Source organism: Branchiostoma lanceolatum, chromosome 2 (genome assembly GCF_035083965.1).
Source record: "Branchiostoma lanceolatum isolate klBraLanc5 chromosome 2, klBraLanc5.hap2, whole genome shotgun sequence".
NCBI classification, from domain to species: Eukaryota; Metazoa; Chordata; class Leptocardii; order Amphioxiformes; family Branchiostomatidae; genus Branchiostoma; species Branchiostoma lanceolatum.
Genome location: NC_089723.1, coordinates 37,828,573 through 37,848,496, shown reverse-complemented (window position 1 = coordinate 37,848,496; position 19,924 = coordinate 37,828,573). Strand labels below are relative to the sequence as shown.

At 42.9% G+C, this 19,924-nt stretch overlaps 1 protein-coding gene across 7 annotated transcripts in view; it reads left to right on the top strand.

The window, feature by feature from the left end:
- Nucleotides 1–19,924, top strand: part of LOC136428948 (high affinity cAMP-specific and IBMX-insensitive 3',5'-cyclic phosphodiesterase 8B-like) — a 72,605-nt gene that overhangs the window by 12,063 nt on the left and 40,618 nt on the right. For all 7 annotated transcript variants that reach the window (XM_066418794.1, XM_066418795.1, XM_066418793.1 and 4 more), the window contains exons 3-4: nucleotides 11,375–11,446; nucleotides 15,389–15,579. In XM_066418794.1, the coding sequence (XP_066274891.1) occupies nucleotides 11,375–11,446; nucleotides 15,389–15,579 (263 nt within the window). The remainder of the gene's footprint in view (nucleotides 1–11,374; nucleotides 11,447–15,388; nucleotides 15,580–19,924) is intronic.

Sequence of the window (19,924 nt, the reverse complement as noted above, 5' to 3'; positions counted from 1 at the left end):
TTGATAAAAAAATATATTTTCGTAACCTTAAAATGACAGATTCAACAACGAAAATGGGCTCCAAAATAATGAGTGGGATGGAAAAAATTTGAAGCTGGAAACAGCCCTGGTGCATTGTTTTGCCCTAAGGGACTACTTTTGTTTCCAAACCAGAGTGTCTTCCTCCTACATACAAGAAAGGATCTTGTCAAAATGGATTATCATGCTTGTAACTGTGTACCTTAATCTGGGTATTCAAAGTTACAAAGGCTTTGGATTAGTTAGACTAAGCCTGTAGATTAGTGAGAGGGCCACTGCAGTGAATTAGCGCACTGAAGTAGCCGTCTGGCACCCCATTCTCTTTTACTTATAGAGTTAGGCAGCAGGGAGAAGGTTTAGGAGGTATTCATCAACTACAATGAGGTAGGAGGTAGATATCAAATGTTTGGGTGCTCAAGATATTTTTACTTTGCCAAAGTAACTAAATGTAAGCAGATGTTAGGATCTGTCTCATTCTCTGTGTTTTATGGCAGTTTTCGCAAGATTTAGAATGGTAGTCTTTTTAGTATGGGAGAAGATGAACGAATAAAAGATACAATATTACTAGAGTACCAAATGTTGCCCCAAAAAAACACTTGTAAAATGCAGAGAATGAGTCGTATCCTTACATCTGCTTGGACCCAACACACCCAGGAGAAAGTGAGAAGACCAGGTATTTGTTGTTTGTGTCCCCTGGGAGATGAACTGGCTGACAGGAAACGATTTGTGACTTGAGAATTGATTGACTGCCGTCAATTTGTTACTGTCCTATCAGTCGTTTTGTCTTTGTCTTCTCTGCAATTTTGTGTGGTGGGTAATGAGCTGTTCAGTGTGGAAAAGGGTATATAGGACTTTCTAAATAACAGGCCCATCATTTTTCAACTGATGTGAAGCATGTTATATGGCGGCTCACATGGACACGTCTGCATTGAAGCAATTGTTTTGATTGAGGGTTATTAAGCTGGTAGCTCCTACAGCTGGGGTTCGCAGTCTCCCGTACATAATGAGGACACGTTGTGGTGCGTTTGCTACGTGTTTTTCCACTCTGAAAACATTCAGATGGAAGCCGAGTCAACATGGTGTACGTAACAGGTGAGGCCTCTCTCACGTGGAGGGCCTAGGGAGATTAAAGTAGTGTTTCTGGGTTACGGTTCTGAAGAAATTAGGGTTGGTTCGTAGAGATCCTCTTTTTATTTTATTTTCTTTTTGTAGATTCGTAGAGATCCTCTTTTTCTTTTCTTTTCTTTTCTTTTTGTAGATCTCTGCCAAACTGATCCAACAGTCACAATGTACAGGGCTCAAAATACTGGGTGCATGTGTACCTGTGTGCACCCAAATTTGGAGCTGTGGTTGAACCAGTGCACCTCAATATTTTTGTACTCTATAGGGTAAAGGTACTCTTGTGTACTAGTATTCAGAATATTCTTGAAATGTAAGAATCAGAAAAAGCAATAACTTTTCTTTTACTTTATTTGATGTATTACTTGGTTGAAATTTGAAGTCAGCTAGGTAAAATTACAGATTGAAGTTCTTAAGAGAGGCAGTAGCGTTAAACTTGTGTGATTATGTTTTAATTGCATTCAACTTTCTTTTATGTGGTGCACCCAAAATTTTTTCTGTGCACCTAACTTTTTTGGTTGGGTGCACCAGTGCACCTATTCCCAAAAATGAATTTCGAGCCCTGATCTATGTAGAACTAAAATGCATCAGGACACTTGGTGTTTTCAACATCATATTGTCATTTTATACATATGTATTGTACAAGCACAAGTATATTAATAAGGGAAAGAGATTCAGTGTTTACAACACATTCTTACATCAACTGTTCAATGGATTTATCTGTTAGCAGAAGCTGATCATGAAGTAGAGGAAATCTGTTTCGAATTTCATCACTCAGATGTCAGAGGGAAATTTAATGTCCCTTGCCAGCAGTTCAAGTCAAAAGTCAAAGTTCCTTCCCGCACCGATGGTGCATAGGTCGGCGCCCATCCCCGTTTCAGTAGCCCTTGGGCCACAGAACTTTGTGCAATTACAGAACTTATTGCAATCACAATACAGCAAGGGTCTAGTCCACTGGTAGTGGTGTGTGTTAAACTTCCATACTCTTTCCCAAATGCTGAGTGCTAAGCAGAGAAAGCAGTATGTACCATTTTTAAAGTCTTTGGTATGACCCGGCCAGGGATTGATCTCACGACCTACCGTATGCAAGGCGAACACTCTACCCACTAGACCATTGCACCGAGAAAAGGCTCGGGTCGGCAGGTTTTTGCTAGCGTTGGTGGAGTAACCAGAAACACAGCACTTTCTTTTCTGCTGGAAGGATAAAGCCAATTGCAACCACTGTGCCATTAGGCCTAGGAAAAAAATGTTATGTTTCCGGTTACCTGACTGACCCTAGCAAAAAAGAAGAAAAACCTGCCGACGCTAGCTTTTTGGAGGTTTGACCGCTGCCAAGGGACATCAAATTTTCAACCTGACATTTGACTCTGAGTGATGAAATTCAGAACAGACTTTCTGTATTTTACACTGTTAACAGTACATGCCTTGAACAGTTTATGTAAGACTAAGAATGTTTAGTAAACATTGTACCTCTTTGCTCAGTTGATTGATACATTTGTGCTTGTACAATACATATCTGTGTTACATTGCCAAAATATATTTGTTGGATCATTTCGGCGGAAATCTAAAGAAAAGAAGAATGAATCCTGACCCAAATTTTTTCAGGACTATAAAAGGAAACAAAACATGTTTCTTTTCCTTGGCCATAAGGTTATCTGTCCATGCTAATTGTCATCAGAGCAATTCCTTGTCATATATTTCAGCTGCTGTGTGAAGTGTAGAATTACTGTAAATGCATTTAAGTTCGGTTTTTATTTCGCGCTAAGGCGAAACTGGAGTGTTTGCGGTGGTTTTAAGTTCGAGGCAGCGCTACAGTTGCATACTGCTAAGGTATTGGACAAAAATGTTAGCGGTTGCTTTAAGTTCGTGGTGAAACGGTCGCCGCAAAAAAACGCGAACATAAAACCACCGCGAACATTTCTGCATTTACAGTATCTGTCCATGCTAATTGTCATTAGAGCCTTGTCATATATTTCAGCTGCTGTGTGGAGTGTAGAATTATCCCTGTTGGCAGCAAATCAAATCCTTTTGTCCGCAGGCTAGACTGCACAAAAGACCCCATAAGTAACAGGTGGAACAAAAGCCAACCTGTCGCTGCTGTAATGATGGGGGAGGAGTCATCAACAATACCATAGGTCCATTTAGGCCATACCAATGTACAAGCAGATGTAAGGATCTGGCTCATTCTGTGTTTTATGCCAGTTTTTGCAACATTTAGAATGGTATCCTTTTTTTGGGGGGTAAAATTTTAGCACGAGGAAATCATTAAAACGGAAGGCTGGGGTGAAAACTTGCACCTGACCCTGTTCACTCCCTGAAATTGTGTGCACCAAAGTACAAACGTTCCTCTGAGATGCTGTTTTCATGTTGATTTTACAATTTAGCATTTAAAAAAAAAATTCTGTTAACCAGGAAATTACATTGGTGTGGTCTAAGTAACAGGTGGGACAAAAGCCAACCTGTCACTGGTTTAATGATGGGGGAGGAGTCATCAACAATACCATAGGCCCATTAACGTTATACAGTCGCTAGTCCAGTAGGACTCTATTGAATCTAGGACACTTTTGAAGAGAAGTTTGGTCTTGTTGTTTGGAAGTAGTCATATGCTAATCTGCCGTGCAAGTTATGTTTTATGTTAAGGCTTATGTTACATGTTTAGTTGATAACACCATTGAATGAAGGGAGAGGAGGATACCTACCAGCTTGAAAATACCATAGGTCCATTAACGTTATACAGCCGCTTGTCCAGTAGGACTCTACTGAATCTAGGACAGTATTGAACAGAAGCTTACGTGTAGGTCTTGTAGGGAAGCAGTCGTATTCTAATTGTCGTGCTTATGTTTTATGTTTAGTTGATGATAAACACCATTGAATGAGAGGGAGGAAGTAATATTGTTACGCTCCTTCCTGAGGAAGGAGCTTACCTAAGAGCGTAACAATACCATAGGTCCATATATAGCCGCCCTGGTCCAGCAGGACTCCATTGAAGAGGGCCTGCATGCCCCTTTTACGTAGAGCGTAATCGGCCGTTTTAATTTTACATAGAGCGTTGCCGACCACTCCATAATTTAGCGTAGAGCCTAGGGGGAGCTTTCTGAATTTAGCGTAGAGCGTAGGGAGGCTTTCTGAATTTAGCGTATTACGTAGCCGGCCCTCCGAATTTAGCGTAGAGCGGTGTCGGGACCCCCCATGCAGGCCCTCATTAAGAGAGGGTCTTGTTTTTGGGAGATAGCCTTATGCTAGTAATGGTATACTAATACTAATCTGTCATGCTTATGTTACATGTATAGTTGATAAGAGCATTGGATGCCTTCCTAATGCCATTTGTTATGACTAGGTGATATGATCTTGCAGTGTTGTAAAGAAAGATTAACTGGTATTGTTGCATTATCGTTCCGGGGCTTTTGCACTCTCAATACATAAAGAAGGAGGGTAGATAACTTAGAAACTGTTTTTTAGATTTACTTGGTGTACTACTGTAAATTCAGTTATGTCATGCCTGGGCCTGATACGGTTGTTCCGGACCGTGTGATAACTATCCGGATCACATAGGGTTCGGGAGTGTTATCAGTGAAAATAAAACAAATGCAAATATTTCAAGATTTTCAGTATATAAAATGACATTTCAAGATATTTGGTAGATAAAAAAACATTTCAAGATTTTCAGTATATGAAAAACATTTCAAGATTTTAGATGGAAAATGGGGGTGCCTCGAGCACGTGAAAGCGAAAGAGCTAGCAACCCCTCCCTGTAAAAAGGTAACATTGTAAGGAAACGTGCTGACCTGTAAATGTGTCACAAGGAACTACAAGGATCTGATAGAACCAACTGAACGAAGATACATGGAATGTTACATGTGATTTATCATGCTGTGTTGCCATTAAACATGCTTTATTGACATTTAACAACATGCTAACATGTTGACCTTCCACCAGCCACCTGTTGACTTTTGACTAGAAACACTTTGAAACTCTTCAAATGAAGGAAAATGGTCACGATTTGTACTTTGTTTTGCCCTATGTTTGTATTGTAAAGGGTATAGAATGATCTCTGTACACCTTTTTTGCTACAGTGGATAAGGAAAGATGACTTGGGAGGGTTTTTCTTTTAAAACAAAATTGTGAATCTGGTGAAAAGAATTGTGAAATAGAAAATGAACATGATGTACACTTTGTTTTGCCCTGTGTTTGTATTATAAGGGTATTTTTGCTACAGATGGATAAGGAAATGTGACTTGGGAGGGGTTTTGTTGTACCAAAATTGTGAAATTCGTAATAAAAAAAATCGTGAATTTTTGTGGAAAAAAATCATGCATTTTTTTGGGGAAAAATCATGAAATTTGTGGGAAAAATAATGAATTTTGTGGGAAAAAATGATGAATTTGGTGAAAAAATAATGAATTTTGTGGGTAAAAATTCATGAATTTAAAAAAAAAAATCATCAGTTTTGTGGAAAAGATCATGAAATGACATATGAAGAAACCATGATCATGAATTCTTTTTTTTCTGTTTGGTATGCATCTTTGCAGCTTGCTGCATGTTTACCACATGACCTTTGCCCCACTGCCACTGATAACGTCGGTCCTGAGTTGTTCTAGTTTACATGTCAACCTATTTCCACTGGTTACAGGACTGTTTGGGGTTACCAAGTGTAAACACGCCAGGCTAACCACCAACATGTTGATATGGAGTCAGTCAACATGCTGTAACATGCTGGGGCCTGGCAACTCACACTGGCCCCGACATTCATTTTTGGGAATAGGGGCGCTGGTATAGCCTGAGTTAGCTCCTAGCCTCCACCAGGCCCTCCTACAGGCGTATGAATCATAGAATTTGGCAGAAAAGGGAATAATTAGCCAGTAGAGGCAGTCCATGGTGAAGATCACATATTTCGCCCCTGCAAGTGAAACCCTGGCAAATATTCTCTCAATAGCCGGCGTAGTTAGACCAGTGAAGGTAGAGCCTGGAACTAAACAGGATGACACTCGGGCTAGCACTGGCACACCTTACCTGAACATTTAGCTGCACAGAAAGAACTTTGGGTGCACAACATAGAATGAAGTAGAATGTCAGCAAAATATATTTGTAAACCCTACTGCCTCTCTTAAGAACTGATCTAAAAACTCTATAGCTAGCCTCAAAATTTCAAACAAGTGATATGATATACATCAAATAAATCACATCAAAGTTGTTTTTTTACTTTTCATATTACTGATATCTATAGTTCAAGAATATTCTGTATACAAGTATACTTTACCTTATAGCCTGATATCCAGGTGCACTGGTTTACCCTCAGTCTGAAATAGAGTGCGCAGCACAAAAGTGCAGATGGACCCAGTATTTCGAGCCCTGACTCATAAGGCCATACTGATGCGATTGTATGGGTGTCATCTGCTGTACACTGCAGAACTGATGCAAGCGTGAGAAAAAAAATTTAAGTGTGGCCCCCAAAAAAGTTGCCTCCATTATGAAATCCAAGTGGTTAGGAAGGTGTTTTTTTTATATGTCGTGTTGTGAACAAGCTATGGTGTCGATTTCTGGTCGGTAGATACTGTAGCTCTTGTGGATGGAAAGTAGTGATATAAGTTTGGGCCCTCTTTCTCTTGCCAGTCTTGGCTATGTGAGTCCTATGTGTTTTACCAGATAATTCCTTCGTCTTTAAATATAATACATAGCATGCATGTATGGACAGATTCTTTATCAAAAATTGCAACAAGACAGTTAAGTCACATCATGGACAGATGATGTAACCACTATTTCGATATGTCATTCTTAGGCTCTGACATTTCTCATTTGTCAAAGTGGATCTTTTGGGGGGGGTTCAAAGTACATGTAGTTAATCAAAAAGCGATCATGGTTTTAGCTCTGGCAACACGGTTTACTACTAGCAGATGATGTTACAAATACTGGTTTCCCTCTATGAATCAGTAAGATATGTCATCCTTAGGGTCTGACAGTTTGGTCATTTGTCATATTGGATCTTTTGATGGGTTCAAAGTCGTTAATCAAAAAGCGATGGTTTTAGCCCTGGCAACACGGTTTACTGGCTCAGTCAGCGTTCAGGAGGAAGCTGGACTGAGCTGCGATTTCAGGAGTTTGAGGGATACTGGACAGTACTACATACTCAGAGGATGTGGCAGCACGCTCGTTGCATAGGGCCGCTGTCTATGCACAGTGTTGTTCAGGAGGAAGCTAGCTGTTAGCTAAGGATTTCCCAAGACTGACCGGCACTTACAGGAGTTTGAAGTTTGAAGGATACTGGACAGTACTGCACACCAAGAGGATGTGGCAGCACGCTCGTTGCATAGGGCCACTGTCTATGCACAGTGTTGTTCAGGCTTGGAGGAGCTATATGGGCCCCGCAACGGGACTAGGTGAATCAGATGGCTTTGGTACAGAGAGGATACATCCCGCAGCGCCTGGGTCAAGTTTGGCGGCTCTACAACTCGGGAAGGAGGACTGTTGTGATGAGGAGCAGTTACATGAGGCTGAGCTGAGACAGGAGGTGGCACTTCTTGATTTCTGTTTTTTTCACGTAATCGGTAAACCGTCTTTAGGCGTACTATGCGAGTTTTAGGTACCAGCTCCGTAAGACCAGACTGTAAGGTTTGATCTGCTCAGACCGGGATGGATCCTTACTCTTTTCGATATATGTGGTGGGTTCTTTAACATGCTAGAGGTGTGGCTCTCCGCAAACCCAGAGTTTTTGCTTGTTTCACATCTCATGTAACATGTAACTGGTAAACCACCTTTAGACGTTCTATTACAGTTTTGTACAGTAAGTTCAAGCTCCATAAGACTGAACTGTAAGGTTTGATCCACGCATACAGGGATAGACACCTACTCTTTTCGATAAGAGTGGTGCACGTGGTGGACCTTTAACTTGCCCTAGGAGTGGTTCTCCTCAAACATGGGCTCTCCGACTTATGTCCCATCCAAGAGGATGTCCCTAACCAAAGCTAGATACTCATTTCACCTAGTTTGAGTGAGCAGTTGTTGAAATAGGTGTCAAATACCATTCTTTGGGGCCTGCTAGGGATTCAAACCCAGAACCTTTAGATTCTGAGTCAACACCCCTAACCATGTTCTGCCGTCAGCAAGCTTTAGGCCACACCAATTTAATTTCTTGGTTAACGGAATTTAAAAAAAAACAAAAACGACATGAAAACAGAATCTCAGAGGAAAGTTTGTACTTTGGTGCACACAGTTTCAGGGAGTGAACAGGGTCAGGTGCAAGTTTTCACCCTAGCCTTCTGTTTCAATGATGTCCTCGTGCTAGAATTAAAAAAAATGTTAACCAAGAAATTAAATTGGTGTGGCCTAAGGAAGCTTATCATCATCATCATCAGTCGACGAGCTTTCGCTACGACGGGGTTATACCGTCCCTTACGGGGTGACATATCCTTTCGTTGGCTGTCATACAGACAGGGATGCGCCAGTTCTCCCGTCCGGGTGAATGGTGTAAATCACCGAGTGGCTGATACGAGACGGAGGTTCGCCAGGCCTCCATCCGGGTCATTTGTAGTGAATCACCAACTCCAGACAGAAGGATTTGGACCATCGCACAGCGGGGCATGCCCCTACTCTTTTTCGAAGGATGTGGTGGCTTCTTTTACGTGCGCGGGGTGTGGCTCTCCCCAAACACAGGACCTCCATTTAACGTCCTATCCGAGGGACGTCCCTAACCCTAGATGAGCTAGGTACTCATTTACACCTGAGTGAAGTGAGGAAAGTCGTGTCAAGTGCCTTTCCCAAGGGCACAACGTCCGGGCGCAAGTTCGGACATGTCTCTGGGCATAACCTGGGATTAGATCCCGGGTCCCATTGTTTGACAGCCGCGCGCTCTACCAACTGCGCCACATGACGCCACTGACGAAGCTTATAATTCTGTCCCAGAAACAAATTCCGGATAACGAGGATCAAAGAAACCTGTCCAGGACTGTGTGAATAATTACAGTAACTGACAGTTGATGAGTTGCTGAAAAGGTTATTGAACTGATGCACTGGTGATCGTTCTCCCAAAATAGGTTTAAGCATAATTCATATTTGATAGATGGATTATCTTATGTCTAAGGTTCTGGGCTACTCGTGAGTTGTTTACCTTCGCCAAGAAGGTTGATATGTTTCAGGGCGACATAACTCAGGAATGTCAGTGAAGGTTATATATGTCAGGGCTCGAAATTCAGTTTTGGGAATAGGTGCACTGGTGCACCCAACCTAAAAAATTGGGTGCACCCAAAATTTAAAGTAGAATGTAACTATTGTAAGCAAAACCTAATGACAAACCTTACTGTTCCTCTTCATGCACGTTTGGCATGCGATCTTGGCACGCAGTTTTGAAGCTTTCAAAATCGAAATTAACTCAAAATCTTGAACAAGTACTACAACAAAGGTTTTATTATTTTCTCACACTTAGATGTCAAGAATATGCTGTCTACTAGTGTGCAGTGATACCTTTACACATTAAACCGTACGAAAATATTTGGGCACATGGTGCACATACACCCAGTATTTCGAGCCCTGTATGTATATATGGCCTTCTTCTTCTTCTTCCGCTAATTCCATCGGCCGACAAATCAGCCATCACTGACATGTCTCGGGTCAAAGGTATGGCTAAACAGCTCTATACGAGAATGGCAGTCTCTGCCACAAAAATCTCATCTGTAAGCTGACTCAGTTCTGTTGAAAAGCTCTTTCGAAGGTTAGATATCCAGGTAATAAGTAAGATATGCTAGATAACAGTTACTCAAGCAGCTGGATAAATTTAATCCCGTTGCTTGAGTAGTTGTTACCTTGCATAGATAACTCAGAAAGTTGTGGATGTATCTTCTTAGTAGTTGTTGTGTTAGTAGGTCTTGGCAAAATAAAATTTTTTTTTAGATTATTGACCCCCTGGTGGCTTTTCATGGTACTGCAGCAGGACTTGAGAAATGGCTCTGATAAATTGTGTTCTGGAAGTGCTATAATTGTAATTGTTATGAATTTTCAAAGGTAGATAGCTCCTGGGCTCACGAAGAAGCAGGGTTTGTTTCGACCCCCTGGCTTTTATGATTAGATTATGGACCCCCTGGTGGCTTTCCATGATACTGCAGCAGGACTTCTGGCTCTGATAAATTGTGTTCTGGAAGTGCTATAATTGTAATTGTCATGAATTTTCAAAGGTAAGATAGGTCCTGGTCTCACGAAGAAGTGGGGTTGGTTTCGGCCCCCTAGCTTTTATGTGCGATGTTTCTAGCAAGTCGCTTTCAGCTAGCCTCCACCAGGGGTATGGATGGTAGAATTCGTGAGGAAGGGGAATGATTGGCCAGGGAAGTCAGTCTGCGGGAAGGTTGACACTTTCCCCTCCACTGGCCAATGAAACCCTATGATGGCCAAACTTCCCTACAGCCAGCGTAGTTAGTCTGGTAGAAACCACCCTCGTAAACCAGGACCGCCTATCGCTCGACGTTTCATCGCGAGCGTAAGCGGCCCTGGTAAACAGACCACCCTGCAATGGTTATTGCAGATCGACGAGACTTGCTCATGAATAATTAATGACCTGACCTTATTTGGCACAAACGGCAGTTGTAGCTCATGAATGATTAATGAGCTAGCCGTAACACGTAACCTGATTGGTTGATAGCTTCCCAGCGTTCTTTGCGCGCTGGCTTCCGATGAGAGGAAGCAAACCCTCTGATTGGCTGAAGCTGTTTTGGTGGCGACGTCATCATAACCATATGTGACTGGTCTGTTTACCAGGGCCGCTTACGCTCGCGATGTAACGTCGAGCGATAGGCGGTCCTGGTGTACGAGGGTGGTAAAAACTAGCTTTCAACATTCTCAATGCAGAACATGACAGCTCGAAATAGCCCGGTGCTGGAGCTGTGCACCTTATTTTTGACTGTGGGTGCACCAGTCCACCTAGATAGTTTTGTACTCTATAGGGTAACAGTTCTTTATATTATATTAGTATACAGAATATTCTTGAAATGTAAGTATCAGAAAAAGCAATATAACCTTTAGTTGTACTTCAGTTGATAGAATTACAGATTGAAGTTCTTAAGAGAGGCAGTAGCATCAAAGTTATGTTTTGCTGACATTCAACTTTATTTTATGTGGTGCACCCAAAATTCTTCCTGTGCACCTAATTTTTTTGGTTGGGTCTGCACCAGTGCACCTTTTTCCAAAAATGAATTTCGAGTTCAGAACATGTCACCTCCATGTCTGTTCTAAACTTTATTCTTTTTTCTTCCACCAGGAGCAGACTGGACTCCCCAGTCAGACGGAAGACATGCTGGGACCCATGAAGGTCAAGAAGCCAGCAATACGGGTAGGTCAAGTTCATGTCTACTGAGGTCAAATACATGACATTGTCTACTGAGGTCAAGTACATGTCTACTGAGGTCAAGTACTTGTCTACTGAGCTGAGGTCAAGTACATGTCTACTGAGCTGAGGTCAAGTACATGACATAGTCTACTGAGGTCAAGTACAGGTCTACTGAGGTCAAGTACATGACATTGTCTACTGAGGTCAAGTACAGGTCTACTGAGGTCAAGTACATGACATTGTCTACTGAGGTCAAGTACATGACATTGTCTACTGAGGTCAAGTACAGGTCTACTGAGGTCAAGTACATGACATTGTCTACTGAGGTCAAGTACATGACATTGTCTACTGAGGTCAAGTACAGGTCTACTGAGGTCAAGTACATGACATTGTCTACTGAGGTCAAATACATGTCTACTGAGGTCAAGTACATGTCTACTGAGGTTAGGTACATGTCTACTGAGGTTAATTTCATGTCTAGTTTTATCTTCAAAGTTCATCTGTGTCGGTAGAAGTTGTTCTGGATCACAGTTGAACTGACATTTCCAGCACAAAATAAATTGGACTCATCCAAATTTTTGGCTGATCAAAACTGCATAACGTGACATCAAAGAAGTAAAATCCAGGGTATTTGACAACTAGTATATAGGCAAAAGTACCTTAGCTGATTAGCTATAGAGTACCTATTAGTTATTAGCAGATCAGATTAACATGTAGATCAATCATTTGCCTACTATCTGCTTTTTTTTCCTACATAAAGTTAAATGTTAGCAAAACATAACTAGCTAACGTCAAAATTTCAACCAGGTAACACATCAAATAAAGTCAACAACAAAAGGTTATATTGCTTTCTCATACTTACATTTTAAGAATATTCTGTATTCTAGTGTACAAGATAGAGTACCTTTACCCCACCCTATTGAGTACAAAAATATCTAGGTGCACCAGTGCACCCACAGTCAAAAATTAGGTGCACAGAGGGTGTACAGAGGTGCACAATGCACCCACTATTTCGAGCCCAGAGATGTGAAGTTAGACGTGATGATTCCCTTACAATGCATGTTCCTGATTCATAAGACACCTCGGTCTATATCACCTTTCTTATTCCAAGCAGTGCGTTTGTCATATGCATGGCCACATTTGGTTCCAAGTAATACCTTGTAATCAAATTGGGATGGAGATGTGCTCCCACACGCGAGCGCTGCAAATATTCTTTTCAAAAGGAAATTAAATGGCGACCTTTGCACGACTTTGGTATGCATACAGAATGCCAGAGTATGATTTTCTACACCTCATTAATATTTCTATTCAGAGTTGGTATAAAACCTGGTTCTCCACCGACAAATGAGTGGATGCTGTCTGAAACGTCTGACTTGCAAAATTTTATCCAATTACTTCAGTAATTATTTTGGCATATCTTGTTACCTGGATGTCTAACCTTCATCAGCGTGCCGGAGTACGTTCTTCATGAATTTTCTTGAAGAATCTGGATAACTTATAGTTATACTCCAAGGAATTACGTACTGTTATGTCTTTGCTGAGTTGTCACCACGTAACAAGACACGAAAAGCCACTCATTTACTATAGGTTATAGCTTGTGAATAGGCACAGAGCAGCATCTCTTTTCCCTACGGCCACTGTGACATCAATTTTATTTTGGGGTTGTCAGAGATTGGAGGTTAGAAAACGATGCTAAATTGAAATAAAACTTGGAGACGGAGTCTGAGGGCTGTTACGGGGAGTGAACATTCATGTGGAAAGGAAAGAAAGTGATCTCGAACCAGTTAAGCTCAAATGAACTCAATGAACAGATGAGCTAATCTTCCACTGGTTGTGACAGAGAAGACAGACGCTATGTACAGTATTTATAGGTTCATTGTACCGGGGAAATTCCCCTAGCTCTTTTCGACAAGCACAATGAGCAGTGGACCACGGTTTAATGTCCCGTCCTAAGGACTGCGACCCTTTCCGGTAGCGTGCATGTCGGGTGAGCGACACAGCCGGGATCGAACCCGGGGCTTCTACTAGTTCCAGAGGCAAGATCGCTAACCACTGGACTAAGCACGCTACCGAATGTGGGAAGATGAAAGTTTTCCTCCCAGCCTTCTGTTTTCATCTTGGCTGCTTGCTAGATTTTTACTTTCAAATGTCGGAGAAGCAAGGAAATAAATTGGTAATATCGTGGCACATCATTCATTAATTTTTGTAAAGTTGCACAAGAGTGTTATAGGACAGTAATTTCACTAAAAACGTATCGAAGCCTTTTCTAAAGGCAACATTTGCCAGAAATATTTATTTTGGGATTTCTCCCCCCGTTGAATTCTGTTTGTGTGGCTGTGATTCACCTGTAATTGAGTGTAAAATGCAATTTCTGGTGCTGTCGTTTCAAAAGAGCTACCTAGGCAGGAAGCAACCATCAATTACATCCACCCTTCCAATTGCATGTGTACAAAGCTGTGAACGTACACGCATGGCAACGCTGATCATGATGGAGACAAGATCAACTCACTGATAGTGCAACGCGTCGATGCTACGGTTCAAACTACTTAGCTTATCAATAGTTATCTCCATGAAAAATGGAAATATAGTTTTGTGTGTGTCAGTGTGTGTCTGTCTATCTGTGTGTGTGTTTGTGTTTCCGGACTATTGTAGTCAGCATAACTCAAGATCTTCCAGATGGATTACGATGATATTTGGTATGTAGGCAGGTGTTGGGAAAACAAAAGTCAAGGTCAATTTTGGGCCCCCTGGTGTGTGACCTTGGTGCTGTAGCAAAGCTTCCATTTTTTGTATCTTTTGACCTGGACGTGTTATGGTCTTGATTTTTTTGGTGGCAGATAGCTTGTGCTGTAAGAAAGAAGTGGTGTAGGTTTGGGCCTCCTAGTAGCTTGTTTTTGAAGTGGCATAAAAGGGTTTGATGAATTCCGATTTACATTTCTCCTCTTTGGCATTTTCCAGCGTTTGCCAGCCAAGCCAAGTCTAATGCTTTTTTTTGTGGTCCCTAATAACAGATAATTTTTCCCTTAGATCAGATTTTATTGGTTTCCCGAGTTGTCTTTTTTTGCAGGTCTGACTAGTCATGGTTCTTGCAAGTTGACAGTAGCTGATCATGACTTTTTGGTGATTAGATATAAGACAGTAGGTAGAGTGCAAGAGAGCCTATTACCAATAATGGTAGGTTAAGTTTTGTAAGAAGGCAGGATGAATTACGTTTCTCATCCTTTATTTATGCTGCTTTTTTAGATTGTATTTATTGCTTTGTTTGCGACTTTTAGTCTGTGGAATATATGTTTTGCTATGTGTTCTGTAATATTTTATGTGTGGGTCACGACACCAGCAATAGCTACCTATGTCCCATGCAGGGATATCTCCAGCTTTAAATGTTTTTCCGTCCCACTCATTCTTTGAGATCCAATGTTTAAATTTTCGTTGTTAAGTCAGTCATTTTAAGGGTACAAAAATTCATTTTCATAAATTCTATGTCATCAACTTCCCATTGGGATGGACAGGGTGACATTTTTCCGTACCAACAAGCAAATTTCTGTCCTGGGACGGAGGGACGGGTCCTTCCCTGGTCCCATGTGTATTGTACCGTTGCAGTTCTAATGAAATCACATCAATCAAATCAATCCTCTTTCACCACCCCCCCCTTCAGATCTTGCAGGTGTTCTTGTAAATCGACAATAGCTGATCATGACTTTTTGGTTATTAGATAATAGAGAAGATATAGTTTCAAATAGCCTATCATCAATCACCAATGGTTGGTTAAGATTTGTAAAAAGGCATGATAAATTATGTTTCTCATCCTCTTTGGTATTTTCCACCTTCAGATCTTGCTGGTGTTTGCCAAAGAAGAAGAAGAGTAATTATCGAGTTCTTTGAGCCCAACTGGTTCAAGATCACTTTCACTTTGAATTCACTTTAATTTTCACTTTCCCTCTTCAGATCTTGCTGGTGTTTGCCAAAGAAGACAGCCAAAGCGACACGTTCTGGTGGGCGTGTGAGCGACTCGGGTACCGCTGCGAACTGGCGCGTAACTCGGAGGGCGCCCTGGAGGCATTCCTTCAGAAGCACCACGACTTGGTCATCATCGACCACCGACATTCCCGAAACTTTGATGCCGAGGCCCTTTGCAGGTAGAGTGAAAGTTTGTTTTGTGTTGAATTTTGTAGTACGTACATGTACTAGAAGTCACCCAAGGCTATATATATAAGGAAATGGAATTTTGTCTTTAAGGGGGCACCCCCTAGTTTATTTTGGGTCTCAATTCGAGTTTGCACACCCCTAAGTCTAGCGACCGTCTCTTCCAGGAAATACTTCTGAGCCAAAACAACTGTGAATGGGAATGAAGGCTATCCCTCTAGCTACAAGAAAACCTTAGTTTCGGTTCCTTCAACCTTTGTAATTTTAGTAAATATAAGAGGGAAAAAGTATTTTTCTGTCAAAAATGAGGCGCAAAATTTGGCATTTTCCCGTGGAACTAAATACATCACAAAATTTTTTGACACGAAAATGACTGTTAGTGTCAGAAAGAGAAAACTCCAAGGTATAATCAAGCCCATTATAAAGAAAATCCTACCACTGTGATTTTCACAATAACCCGACGCGCGAGGTAATGCAACACGGCCAAAAGAACGCAACAAAGGTCAATCTGGGTCAAAGGGGCAGTTTACCTTCAACGCGTATGGATATCCGGAAGTAAGGCTCGGATCGAAACGCAATTTCCACCCAAAACACACCAATTCATACGCTTTTCGGCCATGTAAGTATCTAATCTCAGTTCGAAGCACATTTTGAGAAATGTGAACTCAAACCCAGACCCTCGAAACCCTTTCGTCCCTTTTTTGTCGCGGACTACCATGGACCACTGTCGCGGAAGAACTGGTGCGTGCACCGTTAACATCAATTTTATTAGATGAACATGCATTGTACTAAATGTGATGAGATGCAGGTTTCCTCCTACGTAGCCGTCTGTTTTCATCTCATCTTGACTGCTTGCTTGATTTTTATTTTCAAAGGTCTAAGAAGCAGGACCTAAATATTCATGAAAGTTGAAGTGGCCAGTGTTGTTTGAACCACTTGTTAACCAAATGTTCAATTTACTTTCAAAACCTCTACAATGTTGGATTAACTGATTAATTGCTTTGGTCACCAAAATTGCTAAATATTGCACTCCAGACATTTTGCAGGTATAAATCCTTTTGAGGTTTTTCCAATAGCACAAGCTTGTACGGTTGAGTTCTGAACTGTTTCCAAGTTTATAACATCGTGACGCAGATGGTGTCAGTAGGTCGCAGAAGTTGTTATGATGAATCCTGCGATCAGTTAGCTCTTGCTCTCCTAGTTTATTTGCCAAAGAACAGCATATAGGGGTAAGGCAAATAGTAGTGGACAACCTCAAGCCAACCATATACGCTCACACCATATCTTCAGAAAATACGCTGTAGCCACATAGTTCCTGTTAAGAACTTTATTCCAGCCCACGCCAACTAGTTTGACTGTGTGGCTTTTTCAAGGAAAGAGCTATAGCATAGGGGCAAGGTAAATAGTAGTGGTCCCGCCAACTCAAGCCAACCGTATACACTCACCGCACATCTTCAGAAAAGACGCTGTAGACACATAGTTCCCGTTCTTCTAGCCCACATCGACTAGTTTTGTTGTTATTTTTTTTTTTCAAGGAAAGAGCTACAGCATGAAGTGGTAAGTTACATAATGCCCTAGAGCTCAATGCCTTCGACCTACCACCATGTGCAAGTAGTTATCCTTTAGATCTAGACCTCATGATGTCAACGAACTTAAATGTCAGCAAATGACCAAAATTATCCGCACTCTCACACAAGAAGGAGAAGGAGCCTGAATGGGCTTGGTAACTTTAATGTATAGCAGAGATTGTCGAACACGGGTGGGTGGGCGGGACTGAGAAATTCGAACCGTGTTACTGCTAGCACGCTGGCGTGGCTATGGCGTGGATGACGTGTCTACTGATCACGTGAGCTAGGGTTCGAACGGCTAATTAGCATATTTGAGCCTTCGCTCAAATCGTCACAATTATCCGCACTCTCACACAAGAAGGAGAAGGAGCCTGAATGGGCTTGGTAACTTTAATGTATAGCAGAGATTGTCGAACACCAAGACCAAGCCCAGCGGGAGATTATGGGGGTAGGGGAGAGTGCGGGAGTTGCGACGAGAGGAGCGTGGTGGAGCAGTAGTGACAAGCTACTGAGAGTCTGTAGCAACTAGGCCTCGGTACCAAGGAATGTGAAGAAGTGTGAGCTGCCGATAAGATATTACTGGTGGCATCAACTGGTATACGGCCGTTGTTTGTAACAGCAAAACTAGTAGTAAGTAAATTAGCCAGCGCCAAGACTAGTGCAACTTAGCAAGCTAGGGAAGACTGACGACCAGCAGTTAAACAACTAAACAGCCTAAGGCTAACAGGTGAGCAAACTAAAACAACCTTAACCTAACAGTTGAGTAAATAACCTTAACCTAACAGGTGGGTAACTATTTTAAACAACTGCACCATTGTCTCTAAGCCACAAGACGAATGTATAAACACTGTCCTAAACACTTGATTATATGACATGTGCTGTCACACTGAACCAGCCGCTACTAGTACTAGAGTCCGAAGTTGGCTGCTGATAATGTCTAAAGGAGTCCGCTTCGTGAAGGAAGTCTTTCTACTGCAAGTACATCTGGAGAATCAGTCTTTGCTAAACAGTCGAAGGAGCAGTCCAAGTACAGTTCGAACGCGTTTGAAGACCAGTCGCCTAACAGTTTAATCACCTGTGGGTCAGCACCGCAGTGCCACGCGTAAGTCGCCCCGCCGCGTCTGAAACTATGTCCCGAATAACTCCCGGGGTGAAGCCTGCCGCGGATAATAACGACTTCAAGTGAAGTGGTGGACGAACGTGTCATGGGTGAGGGAGATGAGTCCGCCTCCGTTACCTGGGACCAGGAACGCCGGCCCGTCTGGGTCGGCCGGGATCATGTTACACATATTGACGTATGCGTACTGAGGACACAGGGGATGCCCTTGCAGTGCGGGCAATGGTAGGAGAAGCACCTTTTGCCGAAACTGGATCGTCTTCGACCAAGTCACCTGAACCAGGAGTCCATCCTTGGAAACTTGAATGGCGCGACGCGTTAGCTGCTTGCGTGGGTCGAATGCTGACTGTGATCGCGGTACTATGTTCGACTTCCGGAGCAATGTGAAGAAGGCCACGCAGAATGCTGCCCACAGCGTGGCGTGCATGGGCTTGTCAGGTCCAACAACTCCCGGATTTTGAGCAAGATGGCAGGCGTGATAGGGAGCTTTCTCTCTGGCACATGTGGGGAACCTCTACGGAAGGAAGACACGACGAGCTTCAGTTCGAAGCTGTTCTCGGGCGGTTCGAAGTCGTGAAATCGTTGCAACATGCGTGCCCCGTGTACATACAGCTGGACGCTACTCGGGCTCCGCAAGGAGCGCGTAAGGAATTGTGCGTAACGGGTGAGAGTTTTCGAGTCAGTCGGTAGAGCAGGTAGTTTGAAAACTCACAGAATAGTAGAAATGCCCTCCACTGCGTTCGGAAATTGGCGAAAGTGCCCGCCGCGAAAGCCGACAGCTTTGCGTCCTCTACGGCTGAGTCCAATCGCCGTAGCAGGGTGCAGGTACCCGGAAGGATTACAGTGTGTCAGTAACTCGAAATGTCGTGGGCAGACAACAACGCTGGCTGTGCGCTGCCCGGCCGTCAGGCGTTTGAATTCGTTCTCGTGGTACTGCGAAGTCGACCAGCGGCTGAGGTGGTCTGCGAGCCTATTTTCGAGCCCAGTATGCACGGCCCTAAGCTCAAACTGTCCAGTGGCCGCGCAGAGCCACAGATTGCGTAGGCATGTCTGTAGGAAGGCGCTGCGGCTCCTACCGGAGTTTAGAACGGTGACTGAGAACTGGAGACTGTCTCACCCGTGCATGCCAGTCCCGATAAGGCCAACTTGTAGATTCGCACGTACACTCGACCGGGTCCACTCTTCAATTGTTGAGTCGCAGGTACACCCGACCCGAAATTGTCACTCGAATTGTGCCTTGTGGCAACGCCCGCTGGGGGAGTATCACTCGTAGAGTCGCAGGTACACCCGACCTGAAAACCGTCACTCGAATTGTGCCTCATGGCAACGCCCGCTGGGGGATGTACAGTCATGGAAACATCGGCTGTTCTAGAGGAAACCTGACTTTGCCTGGCGGCGACGCCCTCTTGGAGGGGAAACGAGGCGAAAGAATCTGTACCAATTCTTGTCATATCTAGAAGAACATTGTCCGCACCGTGCAACGAATGACTGTCTGAATGTCTTGAAACTACTTGCTTTTCGCCAGCCGTGAACGTGACTGGTGAACCGTGGCAGTTCTGAAGTGAAACACTAGAACCAAGGCTTGGTTCGATCGTCACATCAATACCGTCTGTGGTATTTCCGACAACTATACTCCCTTCGTCAGAATCGAAT